The following is a 22390-nucleotide window of genomic DNA, read 5'->3' on the forward strand; positions in this document are numbered from 1 at the left end:
TGCTTAGCATCCTCCCCAAAATAAGTTTCGAAATCTAAATATTTAAGAAAGAAAACTGTAAAATAAATGCAATTTTGAATTTCTGAATTTATGCTTCAGAAAATTTCAGTGATATGAATAGATACGTTTCAATATTTTGAATATGGCACGGTTAGAAGGTCATACAATAAAGCCAAATGCGAACATTATTTTTTATTTGATTACCGTCTGCTAAGAGAATAACATTTACGGAAGATACGAATTCCCTATCCGCTACATATAATATCAGGCGGCCATTAAAAAAACACAAAAAACAAGGATGGTCGGGTGACTCGGTAGTAACTCACTCCCATTTCACCAATTAATCAATTTGGACAAATATTCCTGACATATTGTATAGAGATGTCCTTGTACACATTACTTGTGCAAATTGAGCAAAATCATTTGAAATATGCCATTGTTGAAATATCAGGAGGTGTCATTGTATGGAGTTGATATCTATGTTGGCTGCATTATAATATTACTGGCAGAGAATATCAAATCATTAGAATTGAACTGGCTAAAAAAATTCAAACAATATCGTTTCAGTAAATATGTTTACTGCTAGCGACAACAGCTTATTTGGCAATAATTTTACATATAAAGACACATTCTCTCGAGTAATCTTAGTGACCAAGTACATTTCTAGATCTCTACTCAAACGCTTGGTATATCAAATGATTATATAGATGATTCTCCTACATACTTCTTATATAGCATTTTAATATATGGTTTTCCAACATGTTCTTCCAAACAATTATTCATAAGTTATATTGTTTGATCAAAACTTCAGTTTTGAATCTGGCAGTGACGTTAATAAGAATATTACTTATCTCGGATTTTAAACTTAGATTTTCATGGCGCGTGTCGACGATGAAGCAGAAGACGCTTACCTTACAGAAAACACATGGTCTTGTTCGCCTTGACCGTTTTGAACTGGCTCCATGCAAATATATATTTTCTGTTTATTTTGTCCTCGCTTGTCAATTTTGGGCAAGAATAGAATTCCGTTTAAATGTCAGTATTCTTTGTTGTTTCAACAAGAAACTTGATTAATCTTCATCGTTAACACAGACAACAAATATCCTGATATAAAACAAATTGGACTTTCTTCTGTTAAAAATGAGTTTCCATTAATTTGGTATTTTAGAACTGGTTTGACATAAGAAAGTCAAACATAATATGAAGTAAAGATGCGTGGTATATATGACAGCATGTGGCAACAAACCACAATTTAGTATTCCGTGTTTGAAGCAGATACATGTAATTTGAAAGGAATGACATTATATTACCTCCAAATCGTTTTTATCATTGATCTGGTACGTTTTTATGGAATAATCAAACAAGTATTACATGTACAGTGAATTATATTTCAACAACCAACTGAAAAGTACAGCCATCACGAAACTTCACACAACTCTGCTAAAAGAGAGTGTACACATTTAAATGTGGTATTGTTCGCGAGTTCATTTGTTCGGGTTGGCATTTCTGTCGAATTTGAAGAACGAATATTTCACCAGGGTATGGATTTATTTGCCATACGATGATGTGAAATCATCATGGCTTAAGATTCATATAGTCAAATTATAACGATGCTATTTTCGTGAATAACCACCATCTAAGAATGACCAACGCCTTCATTTTTTCTCTTACTTTGAAGTATGAAAGGAACAACATCGTTTTTACAGCCTCGTTTTCATTGTCAATAAAAAATGTTTTCAGTCTGGGTTGAGAACATTATCTGTATAAGATTTGTAACGCATGTGTAAGATGTTTAGTATTGTCTTTATTGTTCACCTTCAGTTTTCGTATCAATTTTGATGTTCATCCTTGCCAATCGGTTCTGACGTACTTTTTAACTGTAATTTGTATTGTTATACTTTACGTCAAGAACATTTTAACTGCAAATCTTTGTGGTTCTATTACGTGAAAAAAAAAACTAAAAAAACACTGTGATAAGTAATAAAAAAGTTGATTAAGTACTCTACGAACATTAGATTTGTATTACCATTTTATGATTGTGAAATTATGTTACAATAAAAATGATTTTAAAAATATCTATTTCCTTCGATGTTAATTGAGTCGAGCAGACTTCACCATGCAGCACATTTAGAGGTATTCAATATCATTTTCAAAACATAAAAAATGTCATAATAAACTTTTGACATCGCCATAAAAAAATGACTGGTTCCATTGAATGATAATGATATCATATATTCATGCATATATCTCTATTGATATAATCAGGGTTCTTAAATGTTACATACAAGTCATACATTCCTCGATAAACACATGGGAGGGAAAATGTATTCGATATTGAACCCTTTTAAACAAGTGTAAAATAGATATGGTAGAAATTCAGCTGGAGGAAGAATGATGTGATTGGTGCTGAACCATTATAAACACAACAAAAATAATTAATATTTACACTTTAAAAGATACATTTAAATTGTTCAATGCTTGAAAGCGACAAATGGAGGGGAAACAATACTAAGATGCCTAAAAGATCAATTGTATATATCATATTAATTTTGTTTGATATCGAATAAAGCTTTAGGTTTGTTTTTAGCTTGGTGACCTCTCTCGTATCTTTAGCGGTTTTTATTTACATGAGATATGACACTGATGCGCACACACAATATTGAGTAACGATAACGTTTACTGTTGAGGTAAAAAACGAAACGGTTTTGATCAATAATGCCCGTAGATTTCAGTGTTTAACTATATACATTTAATAATATCTACGTTTTTTAGTTGTTTATTTTTTCCATATAACCTGGATAAAAGTGAGGTAACAGACTGTCCATTTAAAGTTGGTCGTAAATCAGATTATTATGATACACAAAGCATTTCTCCATTACTGATTGGTATACATAAGATATCATAAACATCCTTGTGGGGGTCGATATGCCACCCAATACCAAACACACATACCAGATACCGGCCCCCTGTGTGGTTGATTCCTTCCGACGAATCACTCACGTACTTTTCTTGAGAAACAATTCAAGCATTATTCAAGAGGGTCAAGAGCACAAATAGTAAAACTACATGGGAATACTCGCAGTTTTCTGATAATGTCTCAGTAGGTGAATGGATTGAGTAAATACAGCCATATCCAGAACCACTTTGTTCAAAGTTTGATTAGGTTCATGTCGCTAAAACTCTGATACGAAGTTTACATCTCTGATCAGTTCATAAATTTTAAACGGAATATAAATAAACTTAGATTCTTAAGCAAGATATATCATTCGTGTGAACGATAATACATTGTTATATATGAGAGACAGTATCAATTTCGAAAATAAATTTTGTCATTCAACTCAGTATGGAGTCTTTCGCCGAATGGGTTTCATAACTATGTAAACGCAACACGTTATCACATGATCGTAATCATACATGGACGGACGCCTAGGATCATAAAGAGACTGTGAAGAAAAGTATAGATTTACCTCTCATATCGACAGACTTTTAACAGATGTATATATCAATAGAATCTGTAACATATAACGCCCATAGTAAGTTTAAACTTGATCTTATTTTTGACACATGTAATGATTAAATTGTGTAGTGTATTATTTTTTCACGCTTGTGAAAACTTAACATACTGTAAAATTGGTTTCATACGTAATCCCGTGATTCTTCAGTTATATAGAATATCACCCCCGCATCTAAATGAAGTGTTCTTATAATACAAAAAGCGACCAACCCGTTGTACATGTATGAATATGGTTATTGTTAACATTTAATTACAAATTATTCATTATCCGATAACAATGGTAAGTCATAATAGTATTCCATAAAGGGAATTTAATATAGATACCTCATCATGCAAACACGTTTAAAATGAAGAGTTTGTGAAGTTATATTAATTATAAATTGGGAAGAACAATATGTATTAAACACTAATAAGCGTAAGAATTTGAATAATGCATCAAATATTGTATCAATATATCGACAAGCAGACTTTGATACTTCAACCAGATAAAATTCTGGTCCTCAAATACTTCATATCATGTATCTGTCAATTTCGGATGAACTCTTAAATATCTACAATCATTTCGTAACTTATCTATGTCTTCCGGACCAGGTAGTACAATCGTCTGTTCCCTTGGAATGTAACCTATCTTAATCTCATCTGAAGTCTGTTTAATTTTCTCTTTCCTCTCATTGATTTTATCCGCAGTTGTTCTTGCCATTTTCTTCCTGTAATGCCTAGAGGGATCACGTAGACCCTTGTTTTCGAAGTAGGAAGTTGCTCGGTGCGGGTCACTCCTTCTGAAGAACAGCCTACGCTCCAGATTCCTAACTGTTTCTGATACAATAATGTTTTGTCTGTGTGCTGTCTTGACTAAGTCGAAAAATATTTTCCTGTAATTGTTCTCGGTATTAGTTTGTGTGTAACTCACTTGAAGCTTTTGTAACCCTGGTCGAGCAGGCGTTAGATATTCGTTGGCCCTGCTGAACGTTTTACCTTGCCCGTGAAGAAAAGTCTTAGACTTCTCAAGGGTAGGGTCATACTTGGAATCTGTTCTTCGTAATTCTTTGTTCGAAGAACATTTTTTTAAGCCATCGTTATCTTCATTCGTCGTTGTTACACTTTGCTGTCGTGATAGACTATACTTTGCGTTACAAGAATTACTCACATTTTTAAATGAATCATCACACTTTGTTTCATCTTCAATTGAAACAGCAGTCATTGACTTACGCCTATGCTGATCGCGAAAATTTCTCAATCCAGGAAGCAAATCACACGTAAAACTACATTTCTTCTTGTTAAACAATTCATTACTTTCCTCTGATTTTCTGTTCAAGGAAGACCTCGCTCTCCTCTTGCTATGGCATGAGGTGTCCGCTGGGGGTCGTGAGCATAAATTGGATATGGATGAAACACACCTTAAAAGATCAAGTCTGTCTTCGGACGCACACGACCCCGAAGATATCCCACTTGTGATGCTTTCTAAGGATATTGCCTCAATTGCTTTGGCGATGTGTCTCATTTGCTCATCGGATTGTAAAGTTTCCAATTCGGGACCAGTTTTATCTAAACATTCAGTATCTAAGTCATCAACGCCATCAAAACATCCCGAATCAGGAGTCGGTCCTTTCGATAACAACACATCTTCATTTTCGCAGGTCAACGAGCACTTTCTTCGGGTCAGAGGCAATTTAGACCTATCGATTTTAGAACTGTCAGACAAACGTTCTAGCGACATTGTTTTTCACTTCAAAGTAGCATGCCTTGTGTGATCTGTACTTCTCAAGATGGCTTTTCCTTGTAGTAGGCTTACAGAAGTCGGGTATATCACATTAGTCACCTCCACACACCATATTTGCGTTCCTCTGTCTAATATCCCAGTAAACTAGTGATAGACGCAGGTGTCTGACAGGAGAATAGGTTAGGTGACATCATAAATTAGATCTGGTATCAATTTATAAGCATGTTCCTAGCCTATTTTCGCGAGAAGTTTTCATTCCGTAGAAATGCTAAATCAAACGATCTTCTAATCCTTGCATTAGGAGACTTATATTTACGATTAGCCGTCCAACAGTGCTCATGAGATAATAAAACTGCCTCACTCGAATAAAGGCGGATATTTACAAGGCGTTCTCGGCTATATTAAGTCATCTAGGCTACTGCACATCTCGCGATTCGTTTGTTTTTCGTATACAAGTGCCACATTAATTGGTTTTCAACGACTCTCTTCTAATCTATTGGCGATTCGGCTGGGATTGTCATATATAGCACCTGTAAACAGTTAAAAGCAATGAGCATGCTGTTTTTGTTGACTTATTATCGGAACTACCTATAATCAGTTCGTGATATTGGCGATTTATTTGCTATAGCTCTTTAAAGCGCTTCAGAGAAAGTCTCTATTCCCCAGGGTAACCGTCATCGATCTAGATATGGATGCTTTACAGAGTGTTGTATCGTTATAGGACGGAGGAAATTGAAACCATGTTCTCAAAGAAATAAGCTGCAAGACAGTGGCCTACGCCGGTCTGTAATGGGGTATTCTAGTCACTTTAATATCCAATAGGAAGTGGATGATATAAGATTATTTGATTTACTACCGAGTGTGTCTATTTACTGGAAAATGGACGGGGTATTTCAGTGCGGTGACACAGTGGCAACTAGACCGCTTCATTTGCGCAGATAACGTTCCGTTTTATTCTATCTTTACACGACTAGATTTTAGTGTTTATTGAAAATGAAATTTCAATTTAAATGAATATTTTTTTTTAATTTCGGGTAGTATAACTCACATGACCTTGGATAAAATTCTAACCTACATGTACGGTCTATATACGTGTGTATATATATTATTGAGCACATATTAGACAAACTACATTTACCATCAGGATTTAACTGATTTGATATTCGTTTCGACAGCACTCCAGTATATGATATATTTTGTTAAATAATTATACATTTAACAAAGAACCACAAACAGCGAAGGAAGACATTAAGACTGGTCCCTGATCGGGCCTCTAATTCAAGATCAATGGCCGGTACCATAGCCAGAAATATCCTTAACTACTAATTCTTATTTTATCATGATAGACAACGAATTTACATGGGCTGTGCACTGGGAGTATGTTGTTTCGCCACGGTATAACATTGCATTGACAGTAATATAGCCATACAATGATGTATATCTCGTTAAATCTGCGTCATGACACCCATTGCATCAGAATTCCGTGACGTAACATACTTGAAATGCAGTGTGACATCCCAAAAGAAAATGTATTCATACATGAGAAAGCTTCTGAAATATTTCAGATATTGTGCATCACGAAATTCATGATCGACATTGGTAATAGGACGATTAAATATCATTTACACGAGCTTGTCACCGCATGGAGTCCAAGCGTTGCGAGTGCATGGCTGCCGACAAAAAAGATGATTCCATGGATATTTGCACACATTTTGCTTATGTGATGAATAGAATCTTACACTTTTTATGCCAGTTTGACATGGTCTGAAGTTTTAACGTCTTATCAACACAATATTTTTAGATGCGATGCCTGGTTGAATGGGGTTAATTTAAAGTCACTTCAAGTATCGTTTCATAAGGTGCCGTGACAGCAACACTGACATGACATCTGCCGCGATCTATTGTACTTTTACTGGAATGGCAGCTATTTTTCTTGAATAACATTTTCAGTCATGAGCGTTAAACATGGAACATCCAAGTACCATTTTAAAGACTTCAGTTAATATTAGTCACGGCTTTGGGACAGACCACAAACTCTTGGAGAAGAAGAGAAAATATGTTAGTAGCCTCTTATGAACCTTGCAATGGGAAAACATTTACAATTTTACGCCCTATTTGCAAGACAGTCTCACCATGCTAAGGACCCATTATAAAATGAAAAATATATAGTATTCCTTATATATCCTACCAAATGGACACTCGTTAAGATTCTAGATACAGTGGTTTAACGCTATATGTATGCCCTTACAGTTAATCATGTCAAAATTAAGTACATTTTTTATGGTCAGTGTTTTTCACATTAAAGGGGTTATCGTAATGATAAAAGTATCCTGAGATTCAACGCTCTGGCAACGTTCGGACGGAATTCTTAAGACTTAAAATCCTTTTACATTCACCTTTAACTTACAAATGTTCCGAAGTCGTATGCACGAGAGAAGGAAATGGAACTTTTATAAAATTGTCTTGATTCGGAATATTTATGGTAGGAATCTTAAATTAAATGAGATTTACGGAATATTTGACAATAGCTTGCTTGCTTTCGTTATGTTACATGAAGCTAACAAAGGATGGGTCATAGACACGCTACATTTGTAAAATGTCACTTCCTTGTTCCCGACCAATCAATATCAAAACTTCACAATGATTTACATAATCTTGTAGATACGGCAAAGAAAACTCATTTTATGAACAGGAATTAGATTTCTATAACAACCTTTTCCGCGAAACAGGAAAACTTACTGATTCCATCAGCTGACACGAAAGTGTCCGCCTTTATGATGTAATGCCCATTTGTACGGTCGTGTCTAGACTCCACCATTTATCAATGCATCAATAGGCGTGCTGCACTGAACGCCATGTCGTAAAGAGATTAGTCCAATTCAGATCTATATCTGCCATTCAACATCCGTTTGGATTTACTTAAGGAGGGTGGCGATATATCTACCGATTTGACCGTTACGGAAATAAAGCAGCCGCTGTGCATAATATGTTCAGTTTAATAACAATATCTGAAAAGGCTCAGCACATAACAATCTAATAGCAAAAAAAATGTCAGAACACATCATACATACAGAATCCGCCTATCGAATTTTGTCATTAAGTACTGATACATAGAATGTAAGAATTAATGGACTAAACGGCTTAGGTCGTAACAATTTATTTATTTAGTAAATAGACGAACGAACAAATCGAAAAGAAAAAATGAATGAATGAATAAATTCCAACTTTTGTCGGGTAATGATCTTAACACGCTTTTATGTAAAAAATATCGGATTCTATATTCACATTATGTGTGGCATTTGCCTACGTTTGTAAACCAAATCGTAGTTAGGAGACTGTATATTTCACCCTGTAGTGATTCGGAATACCTCGGCTGATTTTCTTCGGGTCATCTATAGTTACATAGGCTACATGTCCAAGGTAGAAATGCTCGTTTGTCGTTGGAATTACTATCACCCACTGACAGGAAGCTTTCTATTTATAATGCCAAATGGATTTTTTTTAGAAAATAGTGCAAATCCAGTCAATGGAAACAACGATTACCGTGAAAGCATTCGAGACTCTCGAGGGCAATCCGTTTGAACCCATTACCTCTAAATCATATCGTATCTCATTAAATGGATTAGATAATCTATTTATTATATAAGATATCCCGAAATGTTGTCTTATATGATTATAAAAGATATCTTGTAGAAGGTTGATTACTGGATCACTAATATTGATCGATGAATACACCTTGGCTTGCCATAGAGGCAACCGTGAAGAATAATGCCTAATTGTTTCAAAAGCTTTAAATGGCGACATTTTTAAACCACGTGTTATGAAAATGAAAATTATTTAAAAAAAAAAAAAAAAAAATTATTTTACCGAATTCCTACATAATAAAAACAAAAGATTTTATAAATGATAAATGTGGCAAGCGGTTTAGGTTTTTACCCATTTGATAGGTTATTATGAGAAGCCACTTGGGTTTTTACCTACATGTATCTAATTAAGATATCTTTATTTGAATTAGAGATACCTGTATTTATTGACGAAATACTGATATCACTATTTCAATTAGAGATCTCTTCATTTGATTTAGATATATATCTGTATTTAAAAAAGAGATATTTCAATTGAAAATATTTCTATCTAAATTGGAGAATCTATACTTGAAATACAGATACCTCTATTTTAAATATAGATATCTGTAATTGTCGAATAAATAAAATTAAAAGTAGAGATACATATATCTGGATTTAAAATAGAGATATTATCTGTATTCAAATACAGATATCTGAAATAAATACAAAAATGTAGGTAAAAATCCAAACGACTTTCCATCAATAACGTCGGATACTTTCGAAAGAAAAGTGGTTTGTGGTAGAATAGGATTTATAACGACGCATACATATTGAAGATTGCCCGGTGAAATGAGATTGGAAAATTTGTGTCATATACCGTAAACCAGTTATCGTTCTTGAAACGAGCTCTTTTGTTCCTAAGATAAATATGTTAACATGACCGTAAACAAATATAACCCGGGAAAGCCACATGAGTAACTGTTTCAGATCTCTCTATAAACCTTCATGAAGATAGGCCTATGTGAGATGATCAATTATCGACGACGAACTTCTGGTGGAATTCCGATCTGCTCTGAAATAAGATGACATCAATGACTATGCTGTTGCACATCAGGCGGGCATTCTGTACAAGGGCATGGTTACAACCAGGCAGTAAAGCTTCGCTGACGAAAGTGTTTATGGCCGACGAAGTGCAAACCTTCTCCGAGATCAGTCAGGATAGAAACCCTATTCACATCGATCCAGAATATGCTGCAAATACACGATTTGGGAAATGCATTGTCCATGGCGTTTTGCTAAACGGGTATAGATCTACATATTATTCTATATATAGTAGTCTGTGCACTGTACATGTGTTTGTTTACAATAATTTAATAAGTAAATTGCTCGAATGCGAAGAGATAGTATGGACATTTGCATGTGTAACAGGAGAGGGAAAAGGCATCATCCAGATCGGGACTCGAACCCTGGACCCCTGAACTCTTAGACGGATGCGCTAACCATTTGAGCTACCCGGCCACTGGTGTACATGTTCAGTCCAGTTACACTACATTCAATTCTTCCCTCCTTCAACAAAGTCTTTGAACCTGAAGACACACACGATACCCTAATGCTAATCATATATACCTTCCATGGATGCAGCAACCAGACTGACTCGAACCCAGGACTCTGAACTGTAGACAAACGCTACCCAGCCACAAGCGTTCAGTCCATTCCAGTTCAGCTACATATAAACACATGCAATTGGTTTCTAATTAACTCTTATTAGCCATTCATGTACTGAGGGTAACTGTCCGTCTTGGACCGAAAGTAATTATGTATGTATGTATGCCTATATAGAATTCAAACTGACAATACCTATAGCCACATGTGAATTTATTAGACCTACATTCCTTTGTCTAATGCAGATCCAAAAGTCATTGATGTAATTAGGTGTAAATGTAAATACAGTAAAACTCACTTGTGTCGAACACGGTTGAATCGAATACATCGGATGAGTCGAACGTTTCGTTCGGTCCCGATTTTTTCCCTTCTTTATCTTAGTAAATTAAGCACGGATGACTCGAACACTGTTGAATCGAATACTGCGGTTGTGTCGAATATATTTTGTGGTCCCTCCCTTCTAAACTATACCAACATTTCCATTTTTGTGTCGAACATCGAGGCGTCATGCTGTCTCAGGTAAAATTTGCTGGCCTCGTCTGATTGACCGAGTGTGACCGATCAGCCGTAACGGTGTTACCAGAGCCTATTGTTAGTTTCCGGCTGTCGGTTACGCACCATCCCATTGTTTACGTTCAGGTATACATAACTAAGAATAAAATGTGCACGTTTTAGTCTACAAACCAATATGTGTTCTGTTTACTGTTTTGATGCACACGGCCGCCGAAAAAAATAAGGAAAAAGTAAATGATAAATTACATATCTTCCATCGAAAAATGCAAAGAAAAAATACCTGTCTGTCAATGATTTATTTATATATGCCTAAATTCTGAATACGACGATGCAATAGTAACAATGATATGCGGGATGTTTTTACTCTGTTCAAAAGATTGTGGCAATGCATGATTATGCAGCCGATAAACACTGACCGCGGCCTTCACCTTTGATACAAAATCAGCACGCGTACGGTCGATCAATTTTCCCGGACTGTTTATTGTTTAATATTGTTAAATTGGAGAACAATATCAACGGATTTTACGATAAATAATATGAGTAGAATATATACATTTATATTCTGATAATGTATGTAACATTTTCATAGAATATTATGTTGTCATTTGCGACTCCCGTGTGTAAATCGTGTGTCTATGTCAAAGATGATTTTATGCATGAACTTTGTTTTTATCTGTAACTGTGCACAATATCGTTTATTAGATAAAGGAATAATTGTTATCATGTACAATTGATTAATTTCTTTGTTATTATTTATTGCTTATTTTCGACTATGTTATCATGCAAGCACTTGTTCTGCATACAAACCGATGATAGTCGGGTATTTTGTTTCCGTATACAAGCACGGATAAGTCGAACCATCGGATAAGTCGAATATTTTGCTTGGTCCCGTCGACTTCGACTTATCCGAGTTTTACTGTAGGTTGAAAAATAAGATAATCATTCCCTTCCATGTAACAATTAAATCAGTATCTCAACCTGTAGCTGAGAATTTCAAATGTCAAAGCCTTGGCAGAGCCTCTGGTCAGACAATCAGTCAAGAATCTCATTCCTTAGTTAGTGATTTATTTGTCAATCTTATGTGAAATGATGAAAGATTCTACTAGTCTATGATATTTTAGCCAAGGTTATGGTCTGTATGTAGTATACAGTTGTATTTGAAACCAGCAGGATGTATATTTGATATACCAGGGTATCCTAGACATTAATAAAAGTTGGGACAGATTGATAAAATATATTGCCAGTGTCCATAAACATTTTTTATTGTCTTGAAATAATCTAGTGGAGAATTTAAACATACGTGAAATAGTAATATTGATAATAATACAGCTACAGTAATTTCTCCGGAAAAAAAATTAACTCGATACTGAGGTTTCCCTATCTAGTAATATATAGTAACAAACAGTTAACGCAGTATAATTTTTTTTTATTCAACCTTAAATGAAATTTTGTGAAAATATGACTAAACGGTAAACAAGTACAAGAAAATAATCAAATGTAGCTTCATGTACTTTATTTTAAAGGGTAGCCACAATGCTATTACTGCTGACTAAACTAATTGTACATTTAATTTACAGTTTACTGTCAGCTGTGTGCTCCACCAAGTTACCAGGACCAGGTGCTGTATATCTGTCTCAGGAACTAAAATTTCTGGCTCCAGGTAAGTGTCGAACATACAAGGAACAACATGTTTGTGTGCACTGAAGGGATCTTTCTCAAATTTCATATGTAGATTCCCCTTGGTGCCTAGTTATGCATATTGCATTTTGAGACCTATCGGAAAACAACATGGCCGACAGGCAGCCATCTTGGATTTTGACCATTGAAGTTTGTTATCGCTATTTCTCAGAAAGTACTGAAGGGATCTTTCTCAAATTTCATATGTAGATTCCCCTTGGTGCCTAGTTATGCATATTGCATTTTGAGACCTATCGGAAAACAACATGGCCGACAGGCAGCCATCTTGGGTTTTGACAATTGAAGTTTGTTATCGCTATTTCTCAGAAAGTATTGAAGGGATCTTTCTCAAATTTCATATGTAGATTCCCCTTGGTGCCTAGTTATGCATATTGCATTTTGAGACCTATCGGAAAACAACATAGCCGACAGGCAGCCATCTTGGGTTTTGACAATTGAAGTTTGTTATCGCTATTTCTCAGAAAGTACTGAAAGGGATCTTTCTCAAATGTCATATGTTGGTTCCCCTTGGTGCCTAGTTATGCATAATGCATTTTGAGACCAATCAAAAAACAACATGGCCGACAGGCAGCCATCTTGGATTTTGGCAATTGAAGTTTGTTATCGCTATTTCTCAGAAAGTACTGAAGGGATCTTTCTCAAATTCCATATCTAGGTTCCCATTGGTGCCTAGTTGTACATATTGCATTTTTAGACCAATCGAAAAACAACATGGCCGACAGGCAGCCATCTTGGATTTTGACAATTGAAGTTTGTTATCACTATTTCTCAAGTACTGAAGGGATCTTTCTGAAATTTCATATGTAGGTTTCCCTTGGTGCCTAGTTATGCATATCGCATATTGAGACCAATCGGTAAACAACATGGCCGACAGGCAGCCATCTTGGATTTTGACAATTGAAGTTTGTTATTGCTATTTCTGAAAAAGCAATGAAGGGATCTTTCTCAAATTTCATATGTAGGTTCCCCTCGATGCCTAGTTATGCATATTGGATTTTGAGACCAGTCAGAAAACAACATGGCCGACAGGCAGCCATCTTGGATTTTGACAATTGAAGTTTGTTATAGCTATTTCTATGAAAGTACTGAAGGGATATTTCTCAAACTTTTTTGTAAGTTCCCCTTGGTCTGTTGTTCTGCATATTGCATCTTGGGACCAATAGGAAAACAACATGGCCGACTGGCAGCCATCTTGGAATAAGACAATTGAAGATTGTTATAGCTATTTCTGAGAAAGCAATGAAGGGATCTTTCTCAAATTTCGTATGTAGGTTTACCTCGATGCCTAGTTATGCATATTGCATTTTGAGACCAATCGGAAAACAACATGGCCGACAGGCAGCCATCTTGGATTTTGACAATTGAAGTTTGTTATAGCTATTTCTCAGAAAGTACTGAAGGGATCTTTCTCAAACTTTTTTGTAAGTTCCCCTTGGTCTGTTGTTCTGCATTTTGCATCTTGGGACCAATAGGAAAACAACATGGCCGACTGGCAGCCATCTTGGATTTTGACAATTGAAGTTTGTTATAGCTATTTATCAGAAATTGCTGAAGGGATCTTTCTGAAATTTCATTTGTAGGTTGCCCTCTGTGCCTAGTTATTCATATTGGATTTTGAGACCAGTCAGAAAACAACCTGGCTGACAAGCAACCATCTTGGATTTTGACAATTGAAGTTTGTTATCGCTATTTTACAGAAGGTACTGAAGGGATCTTTCTCAAATTTCATATGTAGGTTCCCCTTGGTCCCTGATGTTGCATTTTGGGACCAATCCGAAAACAACATGGCCAACAGACAGGCATTATCGCTAAATCTTAAATTTTATATATAGGTTCCTCTTGTTTGAAAAGTACTAGAGGGCTGTTTCTGAATTTATACAGATTAGTAAGACTTAGAGGAAGGGAAAAGTAGAGAAAAGATCAATCTGACATGGAACCTATAAAGATCATTCAATGGTGGGCGCCAAGATCCCTCTGGGATCTCTTGTTTAAATTTATATTAAATATAGAGGGAAATTTCCAAAATGTTGCATTTTAACAAAACATATGCACTGTTGAAAAATGAACATGAATATTTGAAATCATGAACAAAAACATCCTAAGAAGTTATGCTTCAAACAAATTGTAATAAAGACTTCCCGATTAACTTCGCTGTATTTTACGTAATAATTGTAACAGGACTTTTGGAGGGCAGTGTATGTACGTACTAACACCGAAGATTGTTAGTGCTCTAGCGGCCTCATTTAATGAAAGATTTTGATCAATCTTCACACAATTACACAGAACCATAATATCTCAGACAAGATAAAATTAAAGGAATAAGTCAAGATGTTACACATCCTTATAATTAATAGTAGACAACCTGTACATGTTTCATTAAGTAAAAATGTTACACCATCTTAGGATACTAGATACCCTGTATATGTACCACAAAGGCAAAATGTTAAATCATCCTTGGTACTAGATACCCTGTACATGTACCACAAAGTCAAAATTGTTAAATCATCTTTTGTACTAGATACCCTGTATATGTACCACAAAGTCAAAATGTTAAATCATTGTTGGTACTAGATACCCTGTATATGTACCACAAAGTCAAAATGTTACATCATCCTTGGTACTATTAACCCTGTATATGTACCACAAAGTCAAAATGTTACATCATCCTTGGTACTAGACACCCTGTATATGTACCACAAAGTCAAAATGTTACATCATCCTTGATACTAGAAACCCTGTATATGTACTACAAAGTCAAAATTGTTAAATCATCTTTTGTACTAGATACCCTGTATATGTACCACAAAGTCAAAATGTTACATCATCCTTGGTACTAGATACACCCTGTATATGTACCACAAAGTCAAGACACCCTGTATATGTACCACAAAGTCAAAATGTTAAATCATCCTTTTTTACTAGACACCCTGTATATGTACCACAAAATCAAAATGATACATCATCCTTGGTACTAGACACCCTGTATATGTACCACAGAGTCAAAATGTTACATCATCCTTGATACTAGAAACCCTGTATATGTACCACAAAGTCAAAATGTTAAATCATCCTTGAAACTAGACACCCTGTATATGGTACCACAAAGTCAAAGTGTTGCATCATCCTTGATACTAGACACCCTGTATATGTACCACAAAGTCAAAATTGTTAAATCATCTTTTGTACTAGATACCCTGTATATGTACCACAAAGTCAAAATGTTACATCATCCTTGGTACTAGATACACCCTGTATATGTACCACAAAGTCAAGACACCCTGTATATGTACCACAAAGTCAAAATGTTAAATCATCCTTGGTACTAGACACTCTGTATATGTACCACTAAGTCAAAATGTTACATCATCCTTGGTACTAGACACCCTGTATATGTACCACAAAGTCAAAATGTTACATCATCCTTGGTACTAGACACCCTGTATATGTACCACAAAGTCAAAGTGTTACACCATCCTTTGTACTAGACACCCTGTATATGTACCACAAAGTCAAAATGTTACATCATCCTTGATACTAGACACCTTGTATATGTACCACAAAGTCAAAATGTTAAATCATCCTTGATACTAAACACCCAGTATATGTATCATAATGTCAAAATGTTACATCATCCTTGATACTAGACACCTTGTATATGTACCACAAAGTCAAAATGTTAAATCATCCTTGATACTAAACACCCAGTATATGTACCATAATGTCAAAATGTTACATCATTCTTGGTACTAGATACCCTGTATATGTACCACAAAGTCAAAATGTTACACCATCCTTGGTACTAGATACCCTGTACATGTACCACAAAGACAAAATATTACATCCTCCTTCGTACTAGACACCCTGCATCTGTTCGATAAAGTCAAAATGTTACATCATCTTTGGTACTAGACATCCTGTATCTGTTCAATAAAGTCAAAATATTACACCATCCTTGGTACTAGATACCCTGTATATGTACCAAAAAGTCAAAATGTTACACCATCTTAGGATACTAGACACCCTGTATATGTACCACAAAGTCAAAATGTTACATCATCCTTGGTACTAGACACCCTGTATCTGTTCAATAAAGTCAAAATGTTACATCATCGTTGGTACTAGACACCCTGTATCTGTTCAATAAAGTCAAAATGTTACAGCATCCTTGGTACTAGATACCCAGTATATGTACCACAAAGTCAAAATGTTACATCATCTTTTGTACTAGACACCCAGTATATGTACCACAAAGTCAAAATGTTACATCATCCTTTGTACTAGACACCCAGTATATGTACTACAATATCAAAATTTTACATCATCCCAGGTAACTGGTTGACCTATTTATGTTAAACAAAGTAAAACTGTTACATCATTTTAGAATATAAGAAACCCTAGTTTTGTACTCGACATGTAAGCTAAAGGTTATTATATTATCCCAGATTTAATTTTCTTCTTTGACGTCAATCTTACATGACTGTAATTGTCTGTTAAATACAGTGAGTAGGTACATTTTACAGGATAAGTAATGGAGCTTATTTTTTAATTTACTTTACAAAAGACTTTTATTTCATAAAATAGATAAATCATTTTTGTGTTGATTGCTTTTATTATACAAAATGTCTTTTTAATTCCAAATTAAGAAAATAAAAAAAATCGATATTTCACCTTTTTAATTGAATCTGATTTTTTTTTATTTGAACATAATTGCAGCCTTTCACAATGACTTGCTGTATTGCAAAATGTCCAGCTGAGTTGACGATATATACAACATGTGTATGTGAAGACATATATTAATTCTATGTACATTTTATAGACCCATGATTATACTAACACGTTTCTATATAGGGCGCCTTTTGTATCAGATGTTGTGTGTTTACCCAAGATCAATATTTACAAAGGTCGTGATAAATGCATATGCCAGGTTATTAAGTTCAGTTTCTATAGACCGGGCAATTCAATGTTTGTCATTACGCATAACCGTTGTAAATGTGCCTAGATTGTGTTGATCCGCGATCATTCGGAGTTCATCGCTGGACCACACCCGCTTTATATAGCAGTCATTGATCTCCAGTACCCTTTTCACAATGTCAGCAGGAAATTGTTTTGTCACAATTGACAGATCTAATGTATACCCGTAAATACCATAGCTGATGTAAAAATAATTGATCAATATTTCCTAGATCATTGTAAACAATCAGTTTTATTTGGCTTTTTGTTATTATTTTTTTATGACATGTCCGGTTCCTTTTATATTTAGATTTGTGTTTTGTCTGTTCCATGTTTTCCATGGTATTGTGATAATGAAAACAAAAGTGGTCCTTTTAATATCGAATAAATATGCTGCATTAAATATGGATTATATTGAATTTCAAAATAAAACTTTGGTATGTCTTTAATTTGTTATGACAACCAGCCGATAAAATTAGAATAGCACTGTTATATGTATCCCTGATAAATTCATCAGCAACAAACAAACAAACACATTTGCACATAACGGTAGTTTGATACGACTAACACTTCTGTCGATTTTCTTTATTGAGTAAATGTTAATAGTCAAATGGGGAAAAGGCGATGCTACATCAAAATGTCTAAATCATCAACTGCAGCTGATGTCGACTTTAAGAGTTACAGCAGTGCTCGTCAGCTCAGAGAATGACAATTGTTTTAGGGGTTCAAAGTCATCATAATTCACTGAGGGGATTCCGATTGATAGTGGTGTTAATCAACAAAGATAATCGACAGAATTGTAAGTCTAATCCAACTTTGTGCAATAGTGTGTGTGAACCCTTAAAACTATTGTCATTCCTTCAGTTGACGAACGCTGCTGTATCTCTTAAAGCCGACATTCCCCTTAATTTATACTTTATACTTTTGAGGTAGCATTGCCTTCCCCCATTTGACTGTCAACATTTGTTGTCACTTTGATAAATGTAAAATATCAAAATGGGATATAAAGATACTGGATCCATTTTATTGCTTGCATACTAATTTTAAATACTATTTCTTAGCTTTCGTAGGTCAGTCTGTGACAGCCGAGGTGGAGGTAATAGATATCGAAAGACTCGTCATGACCTTGTCAACAACTGTTCGAGAAACTGATACACTGAAGGTAGAAGGCTTAACTCTTCTTTAAAATCACTATAAAGTATTTCTCTTGTCTTCAGTAACACATTTTCATCCTTTTACCAGTAAAATATGGAAATAAATATTTACTGCAATGAACATTAATTACGTACATGTATATATTCACTGTTGATGATAAATGGACTGGTTTTTACCGTATTGAAGAATCAATAAACGAAGATATGGACAATATTTAAGTTTTTACGGTAATGAATATATATCTATTAAGAAAATTGTGTTAAGGGATGCTTATTGAATTAATTTGTCTTCTTTGAAACATCTAGTTTCGGCAATTTCAAAAGTTCAAAGTGTCTTGATAACTATAACAATCAATATGTTCTTAGGTGTTTGGCTGAAGATCAACTAAAATGCAATGACGTTTTGTTAATGACAAACAATATTTCACTGGTGACAGATTTTTTTTTCATTCTTAACCATCCATCAAGCAAAACATCATTAAAATCATTCAGTATTCATGATATATTTTTTATAATACCGTTGCTGTTAACAGTATATCGAAGTAGAAACTGGTATCATTCGAGAGTAAAGTTCATAAATTACCTATTGTATGTAGAATATGTACTATCTATCTTTCCCGATTTTTATGTTTTCATTTGCTCATTCGAACTTTCGATTCGTTTCAGCTTTTGTTGGAAGGATCAGCCAAACTCGTGATACCAAAGAAATTAGCTAGGGGGAGGTAACCCTTGTGAACTTAACTAAGTTAAACCATGTAGAATTCCTTCCTCATTCGGACTTGCCATTGGGTTAACAGTGTTCTTATCAGAATCATTATCTGGAATTTCTTATTTGTCGCTGTTAATAAGTTCATAAATTAGACAAAACTTCCAGTAACAGTGTAAAGAGATGTAGAGAACTTACCTCTAAGAGTTGACATGAAAATGCATTGTGTGCGAATAGGAGAAGACAGGAAATTGAAATGATTAATGAGAATGCATGGATACTAGGTGTTCTGTTGTCATCAGTATTTACAACCCATAATGAATGCTAAAATGTTTTATATACTCCTTTTATTGTTATTACATTTCCTGTTAATACTCAAAACACATTTGGTTGCCGAGTTCAGATATTGCTAATGTCCTGATATGAAAACGTACACATTTTAGCGTTTATCTTATTAAATCGGGGGGTTTTTTTTTGCGCTAAAAGCATTCCGCTAATTTATGAATGTGCTAATTACACTTCCTTTACATCGTTTTCTATGGTAAGCATTTAGGTGTTCTTATTCATCGTTTTTCTTATCTCTTTGAATTCAGCTAGGCGCAAAAATTTGAATACGTGAAAATAATACTATTAAAGTATATGGAATTTCCCTTCAGTCAGTTAATAAACAGCTGGCCAATCAAGATTTCACTTTCCCCATGTAACGTAAGTGGTATTGAAACGTTGAAAAAAAGTCTTTTTTCGTTTGGAGATGCAGTATTAATTAAAGTTTTGAATCAGTGAAATTCTCCTTTGCTGATATTTTATGTGAGCAGGATGAACTGTCATAATGTAACCGTAGTAAACAATGTGTTATACTAAAGTCACGTGATTTTTGTTTTTCCTAACGTCTCTTCTGAGTTCACACACGTTTTGGCCAACAACATTACTAACGAGCCATAGAAGGATGAAGCAGATATGCGATGCGATTATATATTCATTATAAGTCATTTCCAGTTTCTAATACTTGATTCATATTTAAAGGTTCCATTCTCTTATATCCTTTGTCCATCTCATCCATCAAATTACATGTCAATAAAATAAATCCAGGCCTGTGTTTGGTTAAATTACATGTGAATGAAAATCAACGCTTTTGACTTTTGGCAATAATTTTAATCTTTTTATTTGGCTGCCATTTTTTTTATCATTTTTATATATATAACAATTCTAACAACATCTAAAATATAACAGTTTTTGTGAAAGATGAAAAATAGATTGTTTTGATTTCTTTTCAAAATGGGAGCGGTAATCCATGACCGTGTACTAAAAAAGAGCGTCCGTTGTCGGTCATAGATTTAATAAATATTGACGAATCTGTATTCGACTTGAAAATTGTTAGTTAGATATAAGGCTTTTTTAATGTTTTGTATATCGATATTGTCAGAACAGAAAGGTGTTCGAATGATTATCTCTACATGATATTCGAATTGCGATCATGACTTGAAGACCAACATTTCTTTAAAAAAGTTATTAAGAGCGAAACGTTGAAAGGTTTATAACAATCACTATACATGTATAGCTGATAATTACTACATCCAAGTTTTGGACGAAGCGGATTCATGGAAAATACAATAATGATAGAAACTTAGAACCTTACTGTTCGACTTCAACACTATATACTACACGTGCTAGTTTCGTCAACAAACAAAATGTACAGATTTTGACACATGGATACATATTAAAACAGAAAATAATTTAGAGTCAGGTGAAAAGGCTGAAACAGGGAAATAACTGAAATAACATGCAAATTTTCGCGATATGATATGATTTAGTTAAAAAAAACTTCGCTAGCCAAGGGCGTTCATTACGATATTCTCCTTTTCATCGTTTTGAACACCATTGGCTAGAGAATTTGATTAGTTTGAAGATATCATGGAATAAAACGCTTTTGATTTGGGTGCCAAAATTAAGCAGAAGTGAATCGAGACTTATGTTCGGTCCGTATATCATAGTCCATATTTTCACAAATCAAATTAGTAATACTTTTATGGAGCAAAAGTTCATAATCAAAGTGTGCGTGTCCTGGAAGTGATTTCACTATGAGGTATATTTTCATAATAGAATGATTGTCATTGCCGTACGCATTCAATAAATACTGGTGAATGTTGATGCAACGAGATTCTCCCAACAAGAGTGTTCTCCCTTTGTTAAACAGTAGTATGACAGTGTTATAAGATACATAAGCAATATATACAGATTTTCTGATGGAATGAATCGCCATTGTTATCATTGAAAAATATTTACAACAATATTGCGCAGCCGCAACATACCCGTCTGTTCATTCTCTGTCTCTCTCATGTTACAAAATGTGTCGAATTGACAAGAAAAAGAGTAGTATATCAAACTACTTATATCCTTTGAATACTGAATTACAGGATGTCCTCAAATTGTACCACCCCACTTGTCTTCAAAGTCAACGTGTCTATCCACTGATCTGGGAGACCTACCCATCGAGATATGGGGAACATAGTTTTTGTCTACTGACACCATAATTTCATCCATACGTGGTAGCTCTGATAGAGACCTACCCATCTAGATAATTATGGGAAACATCTTTTTGTTTACTGACATATTCGTGATTAGCCGATAAGCTGTTTTTGGATCTCCAAATAATTATGGTTATAATCAGTTTTCATGAACCAATCCGAAGAAATCCTTTCCTTTTCAATCCATTTCCATTTGATAGGATCAGAAGTTTTTGGCCAGTTTAACCTCCCGTAGAAACTCCTTGTTTCGCGGATTATCCTCACACTCCTGGAGGTTATTTGGGGGAATGATCTCGTTGTATCTGGAACAAACATTTAAGAATACAGTTTAAAGTGCACAGCTGTGATAAGTGCTGTTTATATACAGTATATTTAAAACAAA

General features: G+C 34.6%; 3 protein-coding genes across 4 annotated transcripts in view; 1 reads left to right on the plus strand and 2 right to left on the minus strand.

Annotated features, from left to right (window-relative positions):
- Positions 1 to 289: 289 nt before the first annotated feature.
- LOC117323511 lies at positions 290 to 5568 on the minus strand. The gene has a single exon (XM_033878774.1). It carries the CDS (start codon positions 5229 to 5231, stop codon positions 4029 to 4031), a length of 1203 nt encoding a protein of 400 aa, XP_033734665.1. The 5' UTR covers positions 5232 to 5568; the 3' UTR covers positions 290 to 4028.
- Positions 5569 to 9722: 4154 nt separating this feature from the next.
- Positions 9723 to 20839, plus strand: LOC117323513 (hydroxyacyl-thioester dehydratase type 2, mitochondrial-like). Its single transcript, XM_033878777.1, has 4 exons — positions 9723 to 10103; positions 12553 to 12635; positions 18685 to 18785; positions 19444 to 20839. Exons 1-4 carry the CDS (start codon positions 9883 to 9885, stop codon positions 19501 to 19503), a joined length of 465 nt encoding a protein of 154 aa, XP_033734668.1. The 5' UTR covers positions 9723 to 9882; the 3' UTR covers positions 19504 to 20839.
- Positions 20007 to 22390, minus strand: part of LOC117323512 (isthmin-like) — a 36781-nt gene continuing 34397 nt past the window's right edge. For both annotated transcript variants that reach the window (XM_033878776.1, XM_033878775.1), the window contains exon 7: positions 20007 to 22310. In XM_033878776.1, coding sequence (XP_033734667.1) covers positions 22211 to 22310 — 100 coding nt within the window. In that variant the 3' untranslated portion in view covers positions 20007 to 22210. The remainder of the gene's footprint in view (positions 22311 to 22390) is intronic.

The sequence above is a fragment of the Pecten maximus genome, chromosome 3 (genome assembly GCF_902652985.1).
Source record: "Pecten maximus chromosome 3, xPecMax1.1, whole genome shotgun sequence".
Taxonomy (NCBI): Eukaryota; Metazoa; Mollusca; class Bivalvia; order Pectinida; family Pectinidae; genus Pecten; species Pecten maximus.

Excerpts from the sequence above, each read along its gene's own strand:
- LOC117323511 (XM_033878774.1), bottom strand. The coding sequence starts at position 5,231 with ATGTCGCTAGAACGTTTGTCTGACAGTTCTAAAATCGATAGGTCTAAA.
- LOC117323513 (XM_033878777.1), top strand. The coding sequence starts at position 9,883 with ATGACATCAATGACTATGCTGTTGCACATCAGGCGGGCATTCTGTACA. Across the intron at positions 12,636-18,684 it reads ACTAAAATTTCTGGCTCCAG|CTTTCGTAGGTCAGTCTGTG; the intron begins GTAAGTGTCGAA and ends ACTATTTCTTAG. Across the intron at positions 18,786-19,443 it reads GAGAAACTGATACACTGAAG|CTTTTGTTGGAAGGATCAGC; the intron begins GTAGAAGGCTTA and ends GATTCGTTTCAG.